Raw genomic sequence first — 21,616 nt, forward strand, 5'->3', positions numbered from 1 at the left:
TTCCTGAAAGATGCTCTTTATTTAAACATATATGTACAAGTAGTTTCAGCTTATTTTCTGCATATTTGCTCAATCGTCATCATTGGGACCCTCATAAATTCACTACAACTACAGAGCTCTAAGTTATCATTAGGAAGGAAAAGTGACAAAGCAACAGTTTGCTTGACATGAGTCACTGATGTCCTAAATACACTCAAACACACACAGTCTATTGGAGGCATTTACAAGAGTTGCATTAGTTTCCTGGCGTTTATCATAAAAATGCAAGACTAAATTCAAAGGATGCAAATCGTTGGTCTGCAATATTCGTAACCACTATGAATGAAGACGTACTACCACAGTTAATATTTCCCAGTAGCTGATGGTGATGTGTTGACTGCAGAATGAACAAGCATGATGACAAAAGAGTTGAGTGTTGGTATTTACAAGCCTTGAAATCATGATTATGGGTAACAAAAAACACTACAAAAGTGAGTCATGAGCAGCTGCGTGTCAGTATGCGCCGTCTACAGTGAGCTATGCCAAGGTCGGGCTAAATTTTCGTGTTAATTTTCAGACCAAGTTTCTATTATAATGCAGAAATGCTTGAACATTCTGCCTTCCCAGCCTGGTTTGATTGTAGTAGAATGTCAGTGGATTTTCTCTTTTACCCAATAACTGTCTATTACCTGAGAGAGGCCTTTCAATCATCTTGTTTATCTTGTAGAACAGCACTGAAATCATAAATTGAATTGTCGTAATTCATTTTAACACACCCAGGAGACTGTTCTGGCCATGATCAGTGGTTTGAGTTTTGATGCCACGGGTTCACCTGTGTGGCACATAAATCCTGCTAATTTCCACCGAGCCTCATATGATCCAACTTTGTAGCAGCGTTTGCAGTTGTGCGTTGCTTTGGTCAGCATAGAGGCTTCTCATTAGGTTTTTCTGTTAATTTGTTAGCTATTGGTGACTACAGCAGACTTAGTTAATCTGTAAACTCATACAAACGTCATACGTCAGTGACGTCATACAAAAGCATCCACGAGCTGCCGGTCTTAACCAGCATTTACGCACCAGTTTATGTGAGTCATTTATACGGAGGCCATGTTCTCCCTAACTTGGAAAAAAGAATATAAGAATGCAGAGTTTAGGAGCTCCTGAAAGCCTGAGGTTCATTTGTGGGTGTTGAGCTGCTTGAATGAAAGAAAGAAAACATGACCGAATGAAAACTTGTTTTTTTTTCCATGTCAGACAGAGAACCCCATCCCTTGGTTCACCTTGTGGACGTTGTGCTTGTACTATCAGATGCATCATAAGCTTAAAGGAATGTAATATGATGGAATGATCCAATCTGTCTCTGAGTCAACAGACAATAAATATAGCAACATAGAGTTATCAGATTTTATTTACAGTTCTGTTCAAAGCTTCCCGGATCTTTTCTTTACTTACAGACCCTCCTTGCTCTTAACTTTCCCTTGAATACTGATTAGGGATCAGTTCCCAAATGCCTGCAGTTAAGGTGTAAATCTGATTCCTGAACAGGTTCAAGGGCAAACCGCTGCCTGTGGTTCTCTGAGTAACAGGAAGTGATCATGTCATGTGAGCGCCGTGACACAGAGTCGGAGCCTTAAAGAGGTCATTGTCAGTTACATTACAGCACACTGGGTGGCTCCACAGCAGTCCTTTATGATGGCCACTCCTGACTTGGTGATGGATGGTTTGTTGGGAGGCGGCTCTGGAATGTGTCGCTTGGGCTTTGGAGGATCTTTCCATTAAAAAAAAAAAGGAAAAAGATATAAGTAGATGCACACTAAACTTTCTCTTTCTTATTGTGTATACGAGTCCATTTTAAACCTCTCACTCACGCTGTGTGACTTTGAGTTTCTGTTCCAGAGGTCTCAGCTTCAGCCTGAGGAACTCTTCCATATCTTTGTCCTCCTCTTTCTCCCTGAGGTGCGATGCAATCAAATCTTAGTTGAATGCAACTGAATGAATGTCAATGATTATATGACTCATATGCCATCAGTGACTGAACATCACGGCACAGTCCCAGCATCTTTTATTAATGCTTTCGTGTCTCAGATATCTGTTTATCTGAGAGATAAATCCCTGCTCATTTAGTCCAGACGGTTATTTTTAGTAAAAACATTTGCTGCATGTCAATGAAAACATAAATGTTTTGATTTGAAAATTATTTAAACCCTATATTTAATTCAGAATTGCAAAAACACAACATCAAAACAGACACTTCATGCCGTCTATTGCATGTTTATTTTTAATTCAATGGCAGCCATAATAGAAAAAATTGGAGTATGTTTACATATGTGTTCAATTCAATTCAATTCAATTCAGTTTTATTTATATAGCGCCAAATTACAACATGTCATCTCAAGGCACTTAAATAATATAGTCCAATTCAAGCCACTTGGAATTCAATTCATTGTAATCATAATCCAATTAATTCATATAGAGCCAATTCAAAAAATAATATCCTAGCTAAGGAAACCAACAGATTGCACTGAAACGTGTCTTCAGTCCAATCTCCCGTCCTGAGCGTGCCTGTGGCGACTGTGGAAAGGAACGACTCCCTTTTAACAGGAAGAAACCTCTGTTGCATCACCTCTTTTAACAATACTCTGGAAGAGACACAGCAGCTGTTTTTTTTTTTACCATTCTTCCTTGAACTAAGCTTTTAGCTGCTCAGTAGTAGGCCTCATTTTTTGTGTTTTACATAATGCACCAAATGTTTTCAAGTGCCTGCAAGTCTGGGCTGCCGTGCTCCCTTATTACAGAGCCATAACGTTGTAACATATGTAATATGTGGTTTATTTTGCTGAAACAAGCAAGCGATTCTTTGAAAAGGGTAATTGTCTGGGTGGGAATTTACAGTATTGTGCAAAAGTCTTGAGTCAGCCTTTTCTCCCTGTTTCCCTTACTTAAGAATGGCTTCTTGACAGCCACCCTTCCATGGAGACCATTTCTGATGAGGCTTGGGCCAACAGTAGATGGATCAGCGGAAGGTCCAGCTGCATCTCTCAGGTCCTGCCTCAGGTGTTTGCTGGATTTTTTCCTCTTTCTAAAGGACATCACTTTCAGATACTGTTCATCTGCTGTAGATGTTTGTTTAGGCCTGACACTTTTGTCCTCCACTTGTCTAGTTTCCTCAAATGTTTTAAGGACACACTGCACACCATGCTGAGATATACCAAGTTTTCAGCTAAAAGCTCTTTGGGAATCACCTTGTTGCTGCAAAAATGTCAGACAAAAATGTCTGTCATAGTGTGTTATCTTTGGTATTTGTGTAGATGTAACTAAATAATTAGGAGCAGATGATGTGTCTTTGAAACAGGCTGCTAATAACAAAGTGCCTGAAGATACAAATATATGGAAAAGCACCCAAAAAAATTACTTTTGCTGAATACCACTTTAAAAGATTACAAAGATCCTAGGAAGCAAAATATAAAGAAATGAAGGGTGGCTAAAGACTTTTGCACAGCATTGTATCTGAAAAACAACAACTATTATGAAAAATGTCCATCTGTTTTTTGTTTTTTACATTTAATTCTTGTAATTCTTTCTTTTATCTGCATCACTGTCTGTCATCTGTCAATATGGACTGATTTCTCCTGCTAATCAGATTGCCACTTCAATTTGATGTACCAAGTATTCCAGAAAACACTCGTCTCACATAGATGTCATCCCGGATATTAACCGTGCTCAGTATGTGGGCTGTACCTTAATCTCTCCACCTCAGCATCGTCGACCAGGAAATCCCTTTTCTGCACCAGTTTATGGATCTTCAGGATCAGCTCCTCTTCCCGCTGCCTGTGCTTCTTGTTTTTTTCTTTCTCTGTTGGAAAATAAGAAACGTAATAAAACAGTCACCAGAATTCTACTGTAATAGATATAATAATATATATAATACATTTATGGTTATCCTAACTCATTTTTACTCTTGATCTAAAAATGTCAAAGCAGAGGCAGTACTTCTTGATGCTTTTAAATGCCTGACCTTACAGCAAAGCCAGCTGCCACAAACGGACCCGTAATTCTCCTTTAATGTATTATTTACAACAGATGAGGCACTGACTTAATTATGCAAATGAAGGAGAGCTCTACTTTTTATTTTTGTTGATATGAATAACAACAAATATATAAATAACAAATATTCTCATCAAATAGTGTGAAAGATGAAAGGTTAATTTCATAAACTGATCAAACATGTCACAGAGGTGAGATTCTTAAATCACACAGGGTTGTAAAAATGATAATTTCCTTTCTAAAGTTCCTGTGGTATTCTTCTGGCAGCTCGGAGGACCTCTGAAATATTCACTTTATCTCCAAACTCCATCTCTCTGTGTTCCAGAAATATTCCCTGTTGCCTGATGACGAAGACCTCACCAAGGACAAAGTCCTCTCCGAAAACGTTTCCCATGAAGCCTTTCCTAAAGGCCATCCAGCGGGAATATGCATTTGCAACATCTATTTCACCTTGCCTAACCTTCACACATAAAAGCAGAACAGACGACACCCAAAGTGCACATAGACACCACATGTTCGGACTGCTGGTTTATAGTCTACAAGCAAAATGGCAGTTAAAAAATGACTGCACACATCAGCTCTTTCTCCAGTCTGGAAATAAGTGGAGCAGTGCAGCTACGGCGCATATTCCCATGGGGTCAGGACAACCTGAAGGGTGCACGACTAACTATGGAGCAGGAGGGGTGGTGGGCCGCATTTGTCACGTGGCTCTAACTGTCCTGGACTGAAGTAATCAGATACCAGAAGCCCCCAGCAACTGCATACATGAGGCCCTGTCGGCTCATGGGAATGTTAGTGAATAGCATTTTTTATGTGACAGAGCGTGGGTGGCAAAATGACAAAATCATAGTGGCACTTTAATACGGTCTAATTAAAGGATGTTTTATTCTGTAAGTAAAAAACACTTTTATGTGGATATTTCACTACTTTCAAACCCAGTTTATGTAAGTATTATCCCAGGCGTGTTGTCAGAGAAGAAATGTAAGTGGTGTTGACTGTTAATTTACCCGAGGCTGGCAGAAGTGGATAACTGTTACTGTCAGAAACAAATGCCACACATCTACAACCAGACAGATTCCACAAATTTGACTTGCACAGGAGATGAGTCATTAAATCCTTTAGGGCCCACAAAAGAATATCAGAGTAAAACTTAAGTTTTCCACAGAAAATGGAGGCAAAAGCCATGCGTTTTTGGAATAATGTGCTCTGGGCAGATTAATCAAAGATTAATCAAAGAGTTGGCCGAAGAAAAAGGAGAAGAGAGAGCTTTGCAAAGCAATTATAAGGTTTATCTGAAACAGGCAGGTAAATGCTAAGGCATTTGACAGAATTGTGCACAGAGGAGCCAAAAATGTCAGCAAGTTGATTTCAGAGGCTGATGGGCAAATCCGTCAAACACCTCCAAGAAGATATTTCTGGGAGCAATACCAACTGAGGTGAAGACAATAATTAGGTAAGTTTATATTTCCTTTTCTTGTTGTTTAGGTATATCACATTCATCTGTCGGCTTTGTATCAAAAGATATTAAAGTGTTTGCTTGAAGGACATCCCAAAGCTCTTCTTTGGATGTCGGCTGCCTTTTGTTTCATTCTCTGTCAAGATGATCCCACACTGCTTCAATAATGCTGATGTCTGGGCTCTGGGGAGGATTCATCACTCCATAAGACCTGTTGCCACTGATTTTCAGTCCACTTCTTGTCATTTGGGACTTTGGGAAATACTTTGTTGGTGCAAAAATACTATTTTCTGTCAAACTGTGTTATCTTTGGCATTTTTCACAATGCAACTAAAGAAATGGGAACAAATGATGTGTCTTTGTGACAGGTTGTTGTTTTTGTTGTTAACCCTGGTTCATCCCTTAAGTTAGATGCCTTTTTATGCCACTGATACAAAGGTCAGTGTTAAGTGACTAAACAAATGATGAAAGAAATCCTCTGAAAATGGAAGAACTGGACAGAAAACCAGTGAAAAAGCAGCTCATGTCCAAAGAAAAACTTTGAAAGACCTTCAGAAAGTCTGGAGAACTGTTGTTCAAGATCACTTTAAAAGATTACAACAAAGTCTGGCTGCTTGGAAACAAATTCTAGCTCAAGACTTTTGCACAGTACTGTACATTTTTAACTTCAGTGCTTTTTGACAAGATTGATAAAAACTTCACAGCCCCAATTGATTAAGTTATTTTCTCCTCACTGCTGGGTTGTCAAGTGTTTACATAAAATCCTCCCAGTGCATGAGACATCACCAGCATGTCTTTTTGCTGTGTGTGCGTCCTTGAACACGACACCAGCCCCTCCTGCACACGTGCATTCTGACACATGATGTACATACTCTTTGAGGAGGCGTGTTCTCCTGCTGTTGCCAGGTTCACTCTACTTACTGCTTCATCTACTGTATGTGTTACTATGGGCGATGCAGCTGACGTCAGTGAGGCACTTCAACTAGTTCCTGCTGCATCTCAGATGACTGCAGAGTTACACTTTTTGTGTTGGTATTCATGCCACATAAGAAACACAAAAACATTCATGAAGTATAAATTAGTGTAAAAAGGAAGAATTTTAGACTCTGTTCTTGGAAAGCATCTCCAGGCTTGTTTTGCCTTCACTGTGATGATGCATGGGTGTTTGCGTGTAGGATTCTCTCTGCCTTGTCCCTGAGACTTACGACCAGTCCTGCGTAGTTTAGTGTAACAACACCTCCTATAAATCACAATGATGCTTGCAAAGATTTCTGGGCTGCAAAAAGGAGCTCTTTCTCCTCAAATGCCTACAATTGAGCTCTTTGTAATGGTGATTTGGGAAGCAAAATGAATGCGAACTGTACCTGGTACTACCACAATTTGTCTCAGTTCCTGCTTTAAACTCATGATGTCTTTGCACAGCTGAATGTCATCCATCCTGACAAAAAAAAGAAGAGAGACAGAACAATGAATCACTGGTTTCCATCAGATTAGACAGTGCATGATATTATTAGCTGCTTCCACTTTGGATATCTGACTGAAATGATGTCAGACAGGCTTGTATGGTGTCGTGAATCCGGAGAGAGGACAGAGCCGGAAAATCTGTTGGAAGGCTGTCTAATCTGACTTACTGATATTCAGCCTTGATAAAATGAAACATGCTTCAGCTGTCTGACGTTTTACTACACAAAAAAGAGATAGTAAGACAGTATCTTTGAATATTCAGATCACATGCATATTTAACACAGAAAAGCAGCAAAGGGGCTTGAATGTTGGGTATCATTCTGGATTATTGACACAGTTGTTAAATCAAACTCTTTCACTCAGTTTGTTTAACTCATCAGTGAATGAAATGAATTGTTTTACCATTGTTATTTAAATGGTAAGATGTTGTCTGACTAATCTCAGTCTTTCACAGCTTCAGGCTGCCGTCACACATCAGAAGTATGATTGTGGTTGTACGATTTTAGACAAAAATCAGCCCCATGTCAATGCTCTCGAAACCTCCTGCAACGCTCATGTCACACCCTCGGGTACACCCCCCCTTCCCTTCCTCTCTGACGGTGGAACAGTGACAGACACCACAGATTTAATTCTCCTGTGATAGATCAGGCTGATGACTCATCCACAGCCTCCCTCCCTCTCCACCTCCTCCCTTCTCTCACTGTTGCTCCGATTTACACCCCCCCATCTTATTTCGCTTCACAGACCCTTCCCTTTTCTCCCTGTTTTTCTCGCTCTTCTGCCCTGTGATGCACTCTTTAAATACTATCTGTGTATCCCAGTCGCTTCCATACTCTCACACTCGCTCACTGTGTGGCTGTGCACACATGTGCATGTGTTTATGTGACAAACAGAGTCTGTCATCTGGTATGTACGCAGTAAGTATGCCTAATGAAGCCTTTCCAGAGAATATTTTTAACCGAGTGAGCCCTTTAAGTGTATCAGCGTCATTGGACACCTTCACCATCACACTGCAGATGTTCGTGGGTGTAATGACCAACAAAAGAAAGTATTCATGTCGACAAGTTACAGAGGTGAGACAAAATTACACAGTTTCAACACAGAAAGCAATGATTTAGTTGTTTGTCCTTAATTCAGTTCTTAAAAGGTGCAATGCACCATTTTTATTTTCAAAAGTTCAAGAAAATTGTCTTAACTGGCATTAACATATTGTTTTTTGCAGCCCTCATCTGTCTTCTTTACTGAAATATTGCTATATAACATGTACTGCTACAGTATTAAAACCAGAAAATTGGTCAATTCATCCATATCTAAATGGTAATGCTGCAAAGAAGGCACAGAAACCACATTTCTGACAACACTGCCTGCCCAGAAAAAAAGTCTGGATTTAACTGAGCAAATAGCTAAGAGCCTCCTATTGGAAAAGTACCGCAGTGATTAATGTGTTTCAGTTGATAACGAGATATTAAACCCTAACTGGTGCATTGAGCAGCTTCTCATTAATTAAACAACTTTGTCAGAAGACACTTCCTTTGGTTGTTGAAAAGATGTTTCTCTGTTTCAGGGGAATCAAAGTATTGGTCTGCAAGCAAGCAAACAAAACAACGCAAGAGATTACTGAAGCTACTAAGCCAGCGTAAAGAAATGTCCAACGCATTATTAAAACCCAGAAGAGTAGTGGTTTACCATCATCTTTGTGGAAGAAATGTTGGAAGAAAATAATCCTTCATGAACATTGTGAGAAACCTCTTAAATGTTTGTTGAAATCAGATAGATGAAATACAACAGAGTAGAACAGACCACAGTGTTTAATGGTAAAAAGTAAGTGCATTTCCCCACACACACTATGAAGAGAACGAAAGACCTGTGTAGCCTTAAAAAAGACCATTTATCAGGGAGGCTTATTGGAAAAAGAACTTCAGCTTGCAGGGGAACATATAGATTGGACTCTGGAACAACGGAAGATGGTCAAATAAGGTCCAGATTTACTTTGTTTCAGAGTGATGGGAGCATCAGGGTAAGGGTGGATGAGGTGCTGCACCCATAAGGACGTGTGTTTACTGTACGATCCTGTGGGTGCAGAGTCATTATCTGGGGTTGCTTCAGTTGGTCAGGTCCAGCAATATTAGGTGCCCAAAAAATGTGGGTACCTAATATATAGCTGACTATCTGAATATAATGAATGACTAGGTTAGATACTGCTGGGATAGGCTCCAGCCCACCCGCTACCCAATTAATGGATTGACGGTATAGAAAATGGATGGATGGACTAGGTTAGATCAGGTTGCTGTCCTGATGGCACAGACATACTCCAAGATGACAATGTCAGAGAGTGGTTCAGGGAGCATGATCAATCAGTCCAGACCTTAACCCCACTGAGAATATTTGGGGTTTGCTGGAGAAGACTTCACACAGGGACCCCATTCTCCCACCATCAGTACAAGATCTTGGCAAAAAATTAACGCCATGGTGGAGGAAAATAAATGCGATGGCATTTCATAAGCTTATTGAAATGATGACACGATGAATGTGTGTCACAATAACAAAATACTACAGTGTGTCATTCTTTTCTTTGGCTAGGCAGTGTAAAAGCAGTATCTCATTCCAAACACTGATCCATAATCCCTGAAGCTTTTGTTGATGAGGAGCCCGAGACTTCATCACGGTGACTCATTCATCTGCTGTCGGCATGTCCAGTCTTCTGAATAATCAATGCACATTTCCAAACAGCCAATTTACTGGATTCCTGAAGGAACAAGTGTTCAAATGTCTTTGCAGCGCATCATAAGAGTTCCAAAAGTATCATGGCAACCAGATAAACCTCATAAGCCTCACAAAGGATAACAGAAATTGTTATGACATCGTATTGATTAAGTCTTGTCACGCTGTCTTTAGTTTGGTGTGACACGCACACAGAAAGTGGCACTCACATGAAGCGCAGCTCTGACTCTCTGCGCACCAGGACCTCCCGCAGGCGCTGGATGCGAGCCATCTCAACCTCGATCTCCTCTGGAGACATAGTGCTCTCTGCCATGGACACATCTGAGTGACCTGAGAGGCAGAGAGAAGAAAAGACACAATACAACATTTAAGATAAGGAAGAAGGGTGCAGGAAGTCTAAGAAGCAGAAGAAACAAACAGACCAGTGCTAGTTTAAATTACAGAGAGAACTTATTCCACATAACAAATGACAGACTCCGGTGACACACCAGCCGTATCTAATTCAAGGTCTTAATTGCAAATATGTTTTCTTTTCATTTCTGCCTTCTGGTTCCTGAAAGTCCCCTCATGTGTCAGCTTTTTGGCAAACCTACTTCCAGTGTGACGTGTCTTCTCACCGCAGCCAAGAGACATTTGGAAGGAGAAGCGATTTGAAGTTTAAAGACACAGACAGAAATCGAACTGATGCGACAGTAAACCAGGAATCCACATTACAGGCACTTTGAGACTGTTTTTCAGAGAAGAAGGTTGTTGATGTTGCGGAAGAGAAGGAAAAAACCTCCATACCAGCACTGTCGACCAATACCATTCAGACACTGTAGTAACGAATAACAACAGAAACCAACCACTTAATGCACTAATCAATGCACTGATCAGTGGAAGTGCTCCAGTATCTGCTTGCAACAGCTACCTACAGCTGTGACCTTTTGAGCACACAAACAACAACATGGCTCCTAATAAACCAACCCCAATACGTTCTGTTATCTGTGGTACTGAGTTAGGTTTAGTGTGATAATTCCCTGTGTTTTGCTATAAACATAAAACCTGCTGTTACAAACTGGAGGAGTTTTAAAGATGTCACTTTACATTTTCCAGACATGAAATGGTCTGTCTTATAATACATACTGATATCTTGGCATCTGCTGCTTTAAATTGGTCTTTTTTTCCCCAGAATGTAAATATTTAAGTAATTACCTTCTTCAGCGCATCGATACACCGTCACTAACCTGTCAAACTTTAGTTAGACCAGACACCATTATTTAAATGTATTTATAGACTAAATCCAAAAGTTATAAGATTTTCAATGGCATAAATTTAAGGAAACCAGCAAATTTTGTGAATTTAATGACTGGAACCAGAGATTTTTGCTTAAAAAATTGCAACACAGGTTCCATGCCTGCTTTATCTACACACAAATCCATATAGACATCAGAGAAGCAGTATATGACACCGGATGTAACACTAGAGCATCAACATCTCCAGCCAAAACAAACTGAACTCAAACTGAAGCTGTACTTGAGAAACTGCTTTACATGTCAGAAAAGCAGGAGCAGTGTTGATTCTGGTCTTAATTTGCTCTTTGAGGGGGGGCTCTTTAAACTGAAGAGTGTAATTTCCTCACTGCGGGAAAATTTGGAGGCTCACTTCTTGCTGAACACTCGGGACAGAACAGCAGGGACCCACTGTAGCTGCCACAACATAAAACGGAGTTGGTGGAATTACAACACAGGCTCCACTCCACATATTACTTCACTATCTCTTTGCATAGAAACAGTTGTTCACTTCTGTATTAATATTAAAAATCATGTATATTGAACCTTTAAATGACTTATTTATACATTTATACATCTAGCTGTGACGTGACCCACCCTGGCACAACACCTTAAAACAAAACATACCCAAGTATGCAAACTCATCATTAATCCCCAGTCAACAAATATGTGGCATGACATTTATCTACACTGTGTACTCTGACATTAGAGGACCAGCTTGACAGGCTTTCCATCCTCCTGCGCCAACTCACGCTGCAGTCTGCGTCTGTCGTAGCGATCATGGATGCTTACTGAGGATGGAGCTGACTCACCACAGCAGACAGAAGTCTGCACAGGAGGGCTCAGTTGGTTTGTGCATTATCCAACATGCCTGCTGACAGTAAATGCTGATCCTAATTCAAAGTCCGCATCATGGAGCAGCACCATGGTTTAAGCTAAAGTTTTCTTTTTTCTTTCTTTGTGCAGTTCACAGCCTATTGGAAACCACATGATCACTGTAAGTAACACCGAGCAGCAATAAATCCCTGACTGGCCATTAGAAGAGGCAAAGCTGAATAAAATCCTTACAACCTCCCTTTAATATAAGGAAGCATAAACTAGATTTCAAAATTCCATATTTTTTTAGAGGCTTTCCAGTCATTTTTGGGGGGGACATTGTAATACAAAACTTAAGATGTTTGCAAATAGTTTTGAAATGAAATGGTATATACTGATTATTTATGCTATTTTGGAGTCAAGTATCATATGTCAGGGTACTGCATTTCATACGCACAACCTTTAATTTGAGCTGCACTGCTAAAACTGAAGTAAACTAACTGGTGTGAACAAGTCTTTAGTCATCTCCCCTCAACATAATTGATAACCACTATTATATTTTGGTTCCCCTACATTTTCTTAAATATCTTCTCTAAATAAAACCCCCAAATCATTTATTTTCAGCCATTTATTCACATTACTCATGGAATCCACAAAGAATCTAAATGTACAACTTTCATCAATCTCAATTTGACTGACTTCTCTCTCATACACTCTATAGTGTAGCTGCCTGGAAGCTCCAACCACCATGAAAAACCACCAACTTCATATGAAAGATGGATATAACCTCCAGATTTGAAAAGTGAAGCCACTATTAAAGAGGCTGGCCAGCAGGAGATGGCACCTATGGTTGGGGATAAAGGCAGATTCTAGTCTATGAGGGAATGACAACTTCTTATTCATCTGTTACTTGTTTTCCTGATGAGTTTATGGCCTTAATTACTTGGTTTAATGTCAATTTCAATACAGCATAATGTTCATTTTGTAGAACATGTCTGCCTTTTGAGTAAAATACACAAAGTGGTTTATATTTAAGGGTTGACTCTGATTGAGAATCGCTAATGTAGCAAACTATTTGCATTTAAATAGCACGTTTCAACCTTGGTTAAGTTCACAAATGTACAATCTACACTCTAGGTTTTTCCAAATGGAAATCAAACCAGGGGTAACTCGATGGTGGTTACATCGATCTTCATACATAATCTTAATGAAGAGCAATCATCCTTTTGTAATAAATTTACTTTCAGAAATGCTGATTTTATATATTTGAGAAAAGAGAATAGGGAAAGTGGTCTGGAAATACAGCATTGGATCCCCGTCAGGACTGTAAAGCTGATATAGTTCCTAAAGAAAAGTAGCTTGTCCATCTCTGACACGCGACAGCAAAGTTTGACACCAACACTTTTCCTCCTCACTGACGCGCCTCACACAGATAAATAGATCATTAGTCAACTTGAATTACTCCTGTTTAATCAAATCAAACTGGCTGCTCTTTGGGATTATGATTTAATCTGTTAAACCTGGATCGTGATTCGTGCGTGCTGCAGCTGCCACATGGAGCCTGATGACAGGGAAATGTCAGCATCTGTATGACATCCAATGCAGACACCCCTGACACATCCTGCAGTCAGACTGAACCCACTGCTGCTGCTGCTGCTGGTGGTGGACCACACCTCCTCCACAGGAAAGATAAGACAGTGAGCACAAAATAGAAAGTGCAAAGCTGACATTTGCAGATATTCAGCTTTGCTTTGAAAATGATGGGAGGTAAACCTGCAGAGAGTGGGCTCTGCTTTAGGGTTCAGCTGTACATTTGTGTTTATGGGAGCAGGGGAGACGACGACAACGACTGTATCTGTGACTAAAAATAAACTCTGCGTTTTACCTCTTCTAGTTCTCAGACTTATTCTGGAAGTTTCTTCACACGCCGCTCCTCAGAGATGACTTATCCTTGTCAGAACCAAACGAGACTCATCTGAAAGAGCATCTGTTATCTGAACACATGCGTCATCCACCGCTCTTTATGACTTGGAATTTTAAAACGTGCCAAATAAAAACCACAAGATTGATGTAAACTAGCTGTTTTTGTGCACCTCAGCTGTTGTTCATGAAGCTGTAGTTTGTGGTATCAACAAGAGCTGAATTCAATCAGTCGAGGGACAGATAAATGATGAGTTATTCTTATCATTTATCGAGGAAAAGTGACACTTTTTGTTTGCCTTCTCTCCTGAACGAGGATGCCTTTCTTTGTTTTATAATATGTTTATTCATTTGTTGAAAATTAAACTATACTGACAAGAAATTTCACAAGGCTCTGGAGTATTTAAGAGCCCTAAATCAGTTGTTGCAACCTAGAGATGAAATAGATAACATCTGAAATAACATAATTTCATGTATTTTGCAGCTCATGTTAATTTGTAAGTGAATGAGATATTTTATGCAGATTTCTGGACAGTTTTGAGGCTTTAGTTTATGATAGTGTCTCAAATTATAAAGGCTCAAAACTGGTTAATTCACATCACACCAATTATGTATAATATGTATACTATATACTGAATATATAGTGTAGAAAGTCTTCTTATTGTGCTGAGTCTGCCCACTTATGAGTCATACTATCACAATGCAAATGTACACCCATAATTGTGTGTAATTTTTGTGACAAAAAGCAGTCCACAACGAACTGATAGCTGTCGGTTATTCTTTCATTAACATGTAAACATAATTCCACGTCTGAAATATGCATTGATTCAGGCAGAGGATCAGATCCACGTCGGGCTTATTGCTGCATGTTTGTCAGCTCAGGTTCAGTCAAATTACCTCAAGTTTGGAAAGGTTTTTCTTTTCTTGGCTGAAACTCATTTACGCACCGCAAATAATGCACAGTGTGCATGTAGGGAAAGTAATAGGCCTTATAGCACCAAGGTAGCGCAATTGATCCAACCCAAACCTTTTGTGAGTCACGCTTTAACCGTTTCAGCGCTTGCTGCTTTCTGGGAGTGGGACATGCTGAAAAACACCGGAGCGGGGACTGGTTATTTGTGATCACCCGGCGGTGAATAGGCGTCATATTTTTGATGCAAGATGCTCACCTTTGTCTGTTGTCCATGCCGTTTCCGACACGGAGCCGTAGCTCCTGAGCGCGCGCTCGGTGTCCGAAATAGATTTCTTCAGTTCCATTGTCGACGGGAGTGCACGCGCGCCGAAAGAAGCGAGGTTCAAATAAAACTACTCTTTACTTCTTCTTTTCTTTTCTGCGTTCCTACAGATAACTCCGTCTCAACCGGTGACACGCGACCAGCGACCCGAGGCGCTAAGCATCTTTAGACAAGCCTTCAAGTCCGAGTGGATAGAGAGGATGAAGGGAGCATGCGCAGTGCGGGCAGTGATGGGAGGACTTGGAAGACACCCACCGGCACTGAGATGATTATAGAAAAGATAAAGGTGTACAGTTGTCAGGAAAATTAGATTCTTAGCGACAGATAACCTAAATCAAACATGAATAACATTAATAAGTGAACACTGATGCTAAAACAGTAATTCTGACTTTGTGCACTACTGGCTGTCGCAACTGTGGAAGGGTAAGCAGCTGGTTTTCATACAGTGGGTCTGGTTGCATTAGGAAAAATTAGAAGAATATCTATTGGAGTGTTCTGTATCATTAGGCCCCCAAAGCTTCGTCTCTAGAACTTCAGGCAGCATAATAAAACAGATGCACAGACACTTTAAAATGAGCTGTAGAGCGTAACTATGCTGCAAAAAGTCAGTCAACACTCAGTGCTCAATATCTTTAACACTTGATGAAAGTAGGGCTGTAGTTTAATTAACTAACAAATAATTAAGATTATATTTCTGTGTGATCACGAGGCAAAAAAAATCGCACTTCTGAAACATACTGTGCAAAAGAAGTCATTTCTCTATCTGTTACCAAGAAAATGTTTAATATATGCAAAGACAGAAAACAGTAGATAAGACAAAAACTGAGTTTGTACAATTCTAAGTAGTCAATATTTGGTCTGAGCGCCTTTATTCTTCAACACAGCCTGAACCCTCTTAAACCAACTTGGCTTTCTTGTCATTTCTTTAAGTAGTCTTCAGGAACAGTTCTCCAGGCTTCTTGAAGGACACCCCAAAGCTCTTCTTTGGATGTCGGCTGCCTTTTGATCCGTTCTCTGTCAGATGATCCCACACTGCTTCAATAATGTTGAGGTCTGGGCTCTGGGGAGGATTTATCCTTCCTAAGACCTGTTGCCACTGATTTTCAGTCCACTTATTGTGTCATTTGGCATTAAGAATGGCTTCTTGACAGCCACCCTTCCATGGAGACCATTTCTGATGAGGCTTGGGCCAACAGTAGATGGATCAGCTGAAGGTCCAGGTGTATCTTTCAGGTCCTGTGTCAGGTCTTTGCTGGATTTTTTTCTTCTTTCTTAAGGACATCACATTCAGATCATGTTCATTTGCTGCAGACACTTTCTTATTTCGTCCTCCACTTGTCCAGTTTCAGAAGGACACACTGTGCTAATAGCTCTTTGGGAATAACCTTGTTGCTGCAAAAATACTATTTCATGTCTATCAAACTGTGTTGTCTTTGAAAATTTTCAAAGATAAAACTAAAGAAATTGTAATAAATGATGTGTCTTTGGGACAGGCTACTATTTAAAATAGCTTTTCATCTAAATTGTCTGTTATGTATAGACACAACATTGGTTCATCCTGAGTTAAGTGTCTTTTTCTTACGTTTCGTTGATTCATAGTTAAGTGTTAAGTGGCTTAAACAACATACAGCATTCCTCTTGAAATGGTCAGGAACAAGGACTGTACTGAAAATGAGAAGACTGCAGAAACGTCTGGCTGCTGGGAAGCTAATCATAAAGAAATGACACTTTTGCACAGTTCTGTACATCTGACATTGTCCCCTTGAGTCTGAAATAACCCACTTTGTGTGTGTAGCTCGGCTCAGAAAAATTCACACAGTAAGTGGACATAATGCTTTTTAATTTTTCCAACATAAAAATATCATTTGTAGTTAGTGCAACTAATGCAAGATGAGATCAGATCAGTTTAAAAGGTTCAGAGCACCAATATGTTGTTTGTGAGGTCCAAAAGAACAAAAAAACACAAAGACAGAAATTTGAAACTGTGCAAACAAAGTCTTCAGTAAGGTGGCGATATCAGTCAGCATATATAAACAAAGGGAAAATTCAATTATTTGACATTTAAGTTCCAGTGTAGCACATCAGCACACAAATAATCACATAACAAGAAACCCTTCATCAGAACCAAACACTGTAATACTACACTGATATTAAATTACTACACCCAGCAGTTTCAATATAAAAGGGTAAACACCTGTAGTGTTCAGGACTTTTTTCTGTGCACAGTAATTCAAACACTACTTATATATTAATATACGGTATTGGCTTAATTCTGTTCTATGAGACACATGAAATATTAACTATTTTAATCACATGCTTGCATACTCTCTACTAGTGTTGAGAACAACTTAAGCAGGCCTGTTTTTCTGTAAACCGTTCCACTAAGTCTATAAACGCTTTTATACCGACACTAAATCGTAATAATCAATGCAGGCAAGAGCACCTAATATGCAGCTGTTAAAAGTTGTTCGAGCATCTCAGAATAAGGGTATTTAAAAGATGTGAAATGGTACAAAAGGAAATTATGGCGCACTCCACAGTATAACATAGAGGTAAGGTACAGAAAGAGGTTGACAGCATCTCTTCATCAATATAATGAGACAAACTCAAAATAGCATCTCATTACAGTAATGTAGATAAAACAGGATAATGGTTGAAATGTGGAGATTAAATAAAAAAGCATATTATGATCGACATTCAGAAAGTACCTACCAATAAAAACACATTATAAGTGTATTATATAATATAACAGATTACTGTTAACAGTATTTGGACCTTTATGCATCAGAGTGGGACCTGAAACCAAAGTGATCAGGCTGATATATTTATATGTGTATAATTTTACACAAGCTTCATATAGTTAAAAGTCTAAGCTAATCAGACTCCACATGGTGGACATGATTCACTGTTACATATTAGTGTTTTTGTTGTTTTTTTGACTTGATGTAAAACATCAATCATCACAACTTCTGTCTCAGACAAACCGGAGAGGTACTCGTAGATCATTCCAGTAATTTCAGCCTTGTCCAGCTGAGCTGGGTCTCTTTCTTATTGTAAATATGAGAAGACAGTAGCACACAGTACCCTGATGAGAAATGAAGCACGGTGACTGTTCACTGTAATGTAGATGGGTAAGATTAAAGGATATCACCACAGTTGAAAATTAACGTAAGCTCTGTTTACATTCAGTGAGCTGAGGACACATTTTTATGACTTAGGTGAGACATCAGCAGGTGAAACCCAGCAGTTAGTGCAATGTCAGTCAATGAGCTAGACTGGACTAGATCTGACTATACAGGACAACCACCTCTGGAGCAGCTGTGTCCCGTTCACACCAGATTTTACTCACGCTTTGACTCCCCTCCACAACAATAGCTGATTCAGCTACTGTGTGGGTTTAGATGCTGCTGTTCCCTCTACCTTAAGCTTAGAGTCTACACCCTCTTTGGTGGATTCTGCCTCATCTTCTTTAGAGGGGAACATCCATGCCAGGGCGGCGCCGGCCGTGCCGTCACCAGTCTGCCGTGAGAAGCACAGGAAGGTGGCCCAGATGAAGGCGCAGCAGCCGGTGAAGGTGGTCCGAACGTACAGAGGCACCAAGGCGAAGTTCAGAAACTGAGGGAAACCGACAGTTATGATACGTTTACATTACTGTGTTCCCACTACACATGTTTACGCTTGAATAAATTACTCTGCTTTGTCATTTGGATGTTTTTGATATCTACAGCAGAGTTTCTCCTTTTTCATTAACAATTCAGATAGAAAAATATTGAGTAGGCCACTTTGTCCAACCATCAAAATAAATGGAAATAATGGTGTAATGGTGAAGAGAATCTACTCTCCGGTTTATTCTGAGAGTCTGAGACAGTTCTCTGAATCAGGAGTGAGTGGACCTTGAAGTTTAAGTCAGTATTTACCTGCATAAAAGGCCAGAACATCAGCCCGGTCTGAAAAGAGAGACAAACAGAGAGAACACCTGGCATAAGTAGACTTTAGATTTGGTAAAAGATCATCAAACAATCCATGGTAAATACATATGACGTAAACATAACTGTGGATGTACAGTATGTACACATTGAGCAATAGATGTGGATATGAGTGCAGGCAGCAGCTTCTTCTGTGTTTTGATGTAGGCAATGTAAACTGTCACAACATGTCGCAGTGTTTGACGATGCTTAGAGGCGAGAGCGGCCCGTCTCTGCTCTGACTCACCTTATATGTGTTCAGAAATTTTTCCCTCCAGTCCTCCAAAATGTCTTCTTTCCCCTCCAAGAAACTGACGGCTGGATAAAACAAGAGATTTCACTGAGGAACGATTTACAGACACTGTCAAGAGGACTTTGTGTCAGTGCAGTCTGATGGGGAAAATATAGTATCTATGGAAACCAAGAGGACAAGTCATGGTATTTAAAGTTGTCTTATTGATTTAGAAATTCCAACACGTTCTCTTGAGAAATATTATCAATACAACCACAGCTGTTTTGCATGAGGCATATGGATTTCATATCAGAGCTGTAAATCACACTGCACTGTAAAACAACTACAGATCTTTTATATTTAATCTAGTGAACATAATGAGATGGTTCCGTCGCTTCTTTAACCTTTATCTGCAAATAACCGCCATAGTTTTATCATATGTTGCCAGTAAAACTGGAAAAACATGCAGCAATTTACTGAAAAGCTGTGAAAACATAAATGGAAATACATATAAGGCTAAAAACTTTACTGTTCAACACAGCCTTCTTGTCATTTCTTTAAGTAGTCTTCGGAAATAGTTCACATTTATTTTTATAGAAAATAAAACCTTATTACAAAAGTGCCACGAATATCATGTATTTATTCTATCAATAGTTATAAATAGCTCAATCATTCTTTTTGCACATTTCTACTAATAAAAACCAGCATTTAAAAGTTACTTAATGGGTTACTAAATGCCCTTAAAATTATGCACCAATGTAATCTAAAACATACTAAAACGTTAGGGTATTGAAATATATATTTCAAGAATCTGCTTTCATTGCACTGTTGCAATGATCATTCTAAGAATAAAGTTGTAGAATATAACAAAATATAACTAATAAAACCTTTTAAAATAAATACAGATTAATAACTGCAGACACCTACAACTTAAAGTACATTTTCCAATAAAAGTGTGTGAGAAGTGTTGTTATTAGCATGCTTTTTTAAAAACACACTTACAGATCGACCTGAAGAGTTAACGCTTATTTTATTAGCCCCTTGTGTTTAGTCTAAATGTTATGTTGCAGTCCAGGGAGCCAGGTTGACACACAGGTACATATCCTTGCTCTGCAATGATCAGTGCTTTTCACTGAAAGAGGAAAGTTAAACTCTCGTCACTGTAACGCACATCTCATTAAATACCTGCATCAGATTGGGGTATCAGTCAACTCGGAGGTGTCTTTAAAGTGACCTCTGCTGGTCAAACTGTTGTTGCACAGGTCTGTGACCAGCCGTGGATCTTTACGGCACAGAGAGGGCTTGGGTCTAGTTACAAATTGACAGATAGGTGATCAGTTTTTACGTTAACCATTAACTGTCCACGAGGCTTCCACGGTCTCGCCGTCCCACTGCCACTGACCTGTGTAGAAGACGCTTGTAGCCAGAGGCGCCGCCGTCGTCTGGTCCAGGAACAGCTTCTTCATCACCATCCTGATGGAATTCCCGGGAAACCTCCGCTCCAGAAAGCGCATCCAGAAGAAATTGAAGTTTCCATGGAAACTGAACGCCACCACGGCAACGTTGCGAGTGTGCCTCCAGTCCATCGTCTCCCTCTGGGAGAACCACTGGTGGACAAAGTCTCCTCCGGCGAACAGGCAGCCGTACAGTGTGACGTTCGTGACCCACGGAAACCGACGGACGTGTCTCAAAAACGCCTGTCGCATAATTCTATCCGCTGTCACTTCGTTGGGTCCAATATGAGCGCGTGAGACGTGCGTTGCTCGGGCTGACTAACTGGTGGTTTGAGTTAGCTAGCTAAACGTTGCTATACTGATGGTTACAACACGAATGCCCTCTCTATGTGAAGGTCTTAGCATCACTAAAATGAGCGCAGCGGTGCATTTCTGTCTGATTTTCGATATCCAACAGTTAAAAGCGGCAGCGTATATTCGCTTTCTATTTAACAAAAGTTACAACGTTAAATAAATGCACTCAGGAGAGCCTACTTGCTTGTCAAACTCCATCCAGGACCCGGCTCGGAACTGACAGTCTTCCACCGGCCTGCGTACATTTCATTACGCCCACTTTTTTCACGTAAAAATGAGAGTAGAGTTGAATAGGCGGAGTTCTACTGAAAACCCTCAGAAGACATGGTGGCACACAGTCGAAAGTACGTGTCAACTTCACCTTGGGTGGCTTTTTTTAAATTTTATTGCCGTGACAAAGTTTTTCCAAGAAATGATAATAGGTAGAATCAGTCAGCCGAGTTCTCAGCGAAACAAAGCGAAGATTGAATGTGAAACGAAATTGTAAAGCCTATAAAAACAGTTTGATCTCAGTTGTTTCACTTTTAAATAACCGTGGAGGGTGGACTGTAAATATATTATTCTAAGATTTAATGCACACATCAGCTTAGACTCAAGGACAAGCAACGAAAATCAAAGTTTAAAGGGTTAAATTGAGCTTTTTTATTTATTCATTTATTTATTTACAGTCGTGAGAAAGAGAAAGTAGACTACAATTTCAAATCT

General features: G+C 39.8%; 2 protein-coding genes across 3 annotated transcripts; both read right to left on the reverse strand.

Annotated features, from left to right (window-relative positions):
• bmerb1 (bMERB domain containing 1) lies at nt 1-21,157 on the reverse strand. Of its 2 annotated transcripts, none has more exons than XM_072384397.1 (6): nt 20,506-21,157; nt 9,874-9,994; nt 6,844-6,917; nt 3,718-3,832; nt 1,848-1,930; nt 1-1,747 (listed from the first exon to the last, which is right to left on the reverse strand). In XM_072384397.1, exons 1-6 carry the CDS (start codon nt 20,807-20,809, stop codon nt 1,629-1,631), a joined length of 816 nt encoding a protein of 271 aa, XP_072240498.1. In that variant the 5' UTR covers nt 20,810-21,157; the 3' UTR covers nt 1-1,628. The 2 variants fall into 2 exon arrangements, with proteins under 2 accessions (XP_072240498.1, XP_072240497.1); XM_072384396.1 differs by lacking the exon at nt 20,506-21,157 and adding an exon at nt 14,841-15,091.
• On the reverse strand, nt 16,729-20,339 carry LOC140305503 (mpv17-like protein). The gene is made up of 4 exons (XM_072384398.1): nt 20,275-20,339; nt 19,119-19,189; nt 18,824-18,853; nt 16,729-18,521 (listed from the first exon to the last, which is right to left on the reverse strand). The coding sequence occupies exons 1-4, from the start codon at nt 20,279-20,281 to the stop codon at nt 18,291-18,293; spliced, it is 339 nt and encodes a 112-aa protein (XP_072240499.1). The 5' UTR covers nt 20,282-20,339; the 3' UTR covers nt 16,729-18,290.
• Nucleotides 21,158-21,616: the final 459 nt, after the last annotated feature.

This window comes from Leuresthes tenuis, unplaced genomic scaffold (assembly GCF_036924035.1).
Source record: "Leuresthes tenuis unplaced genomic scaffold, fLeuTen1.0.hap1 SCAF_4, whole genome shotgun sequence".
In the NCBI taxonomy this organism is placed as follows: Eukaryota; Metazoa; Chordata; class Actinopteri; order Atheriniformes; family Atherinopsidae; genus Leuresthes; species Leuresthes tenuis.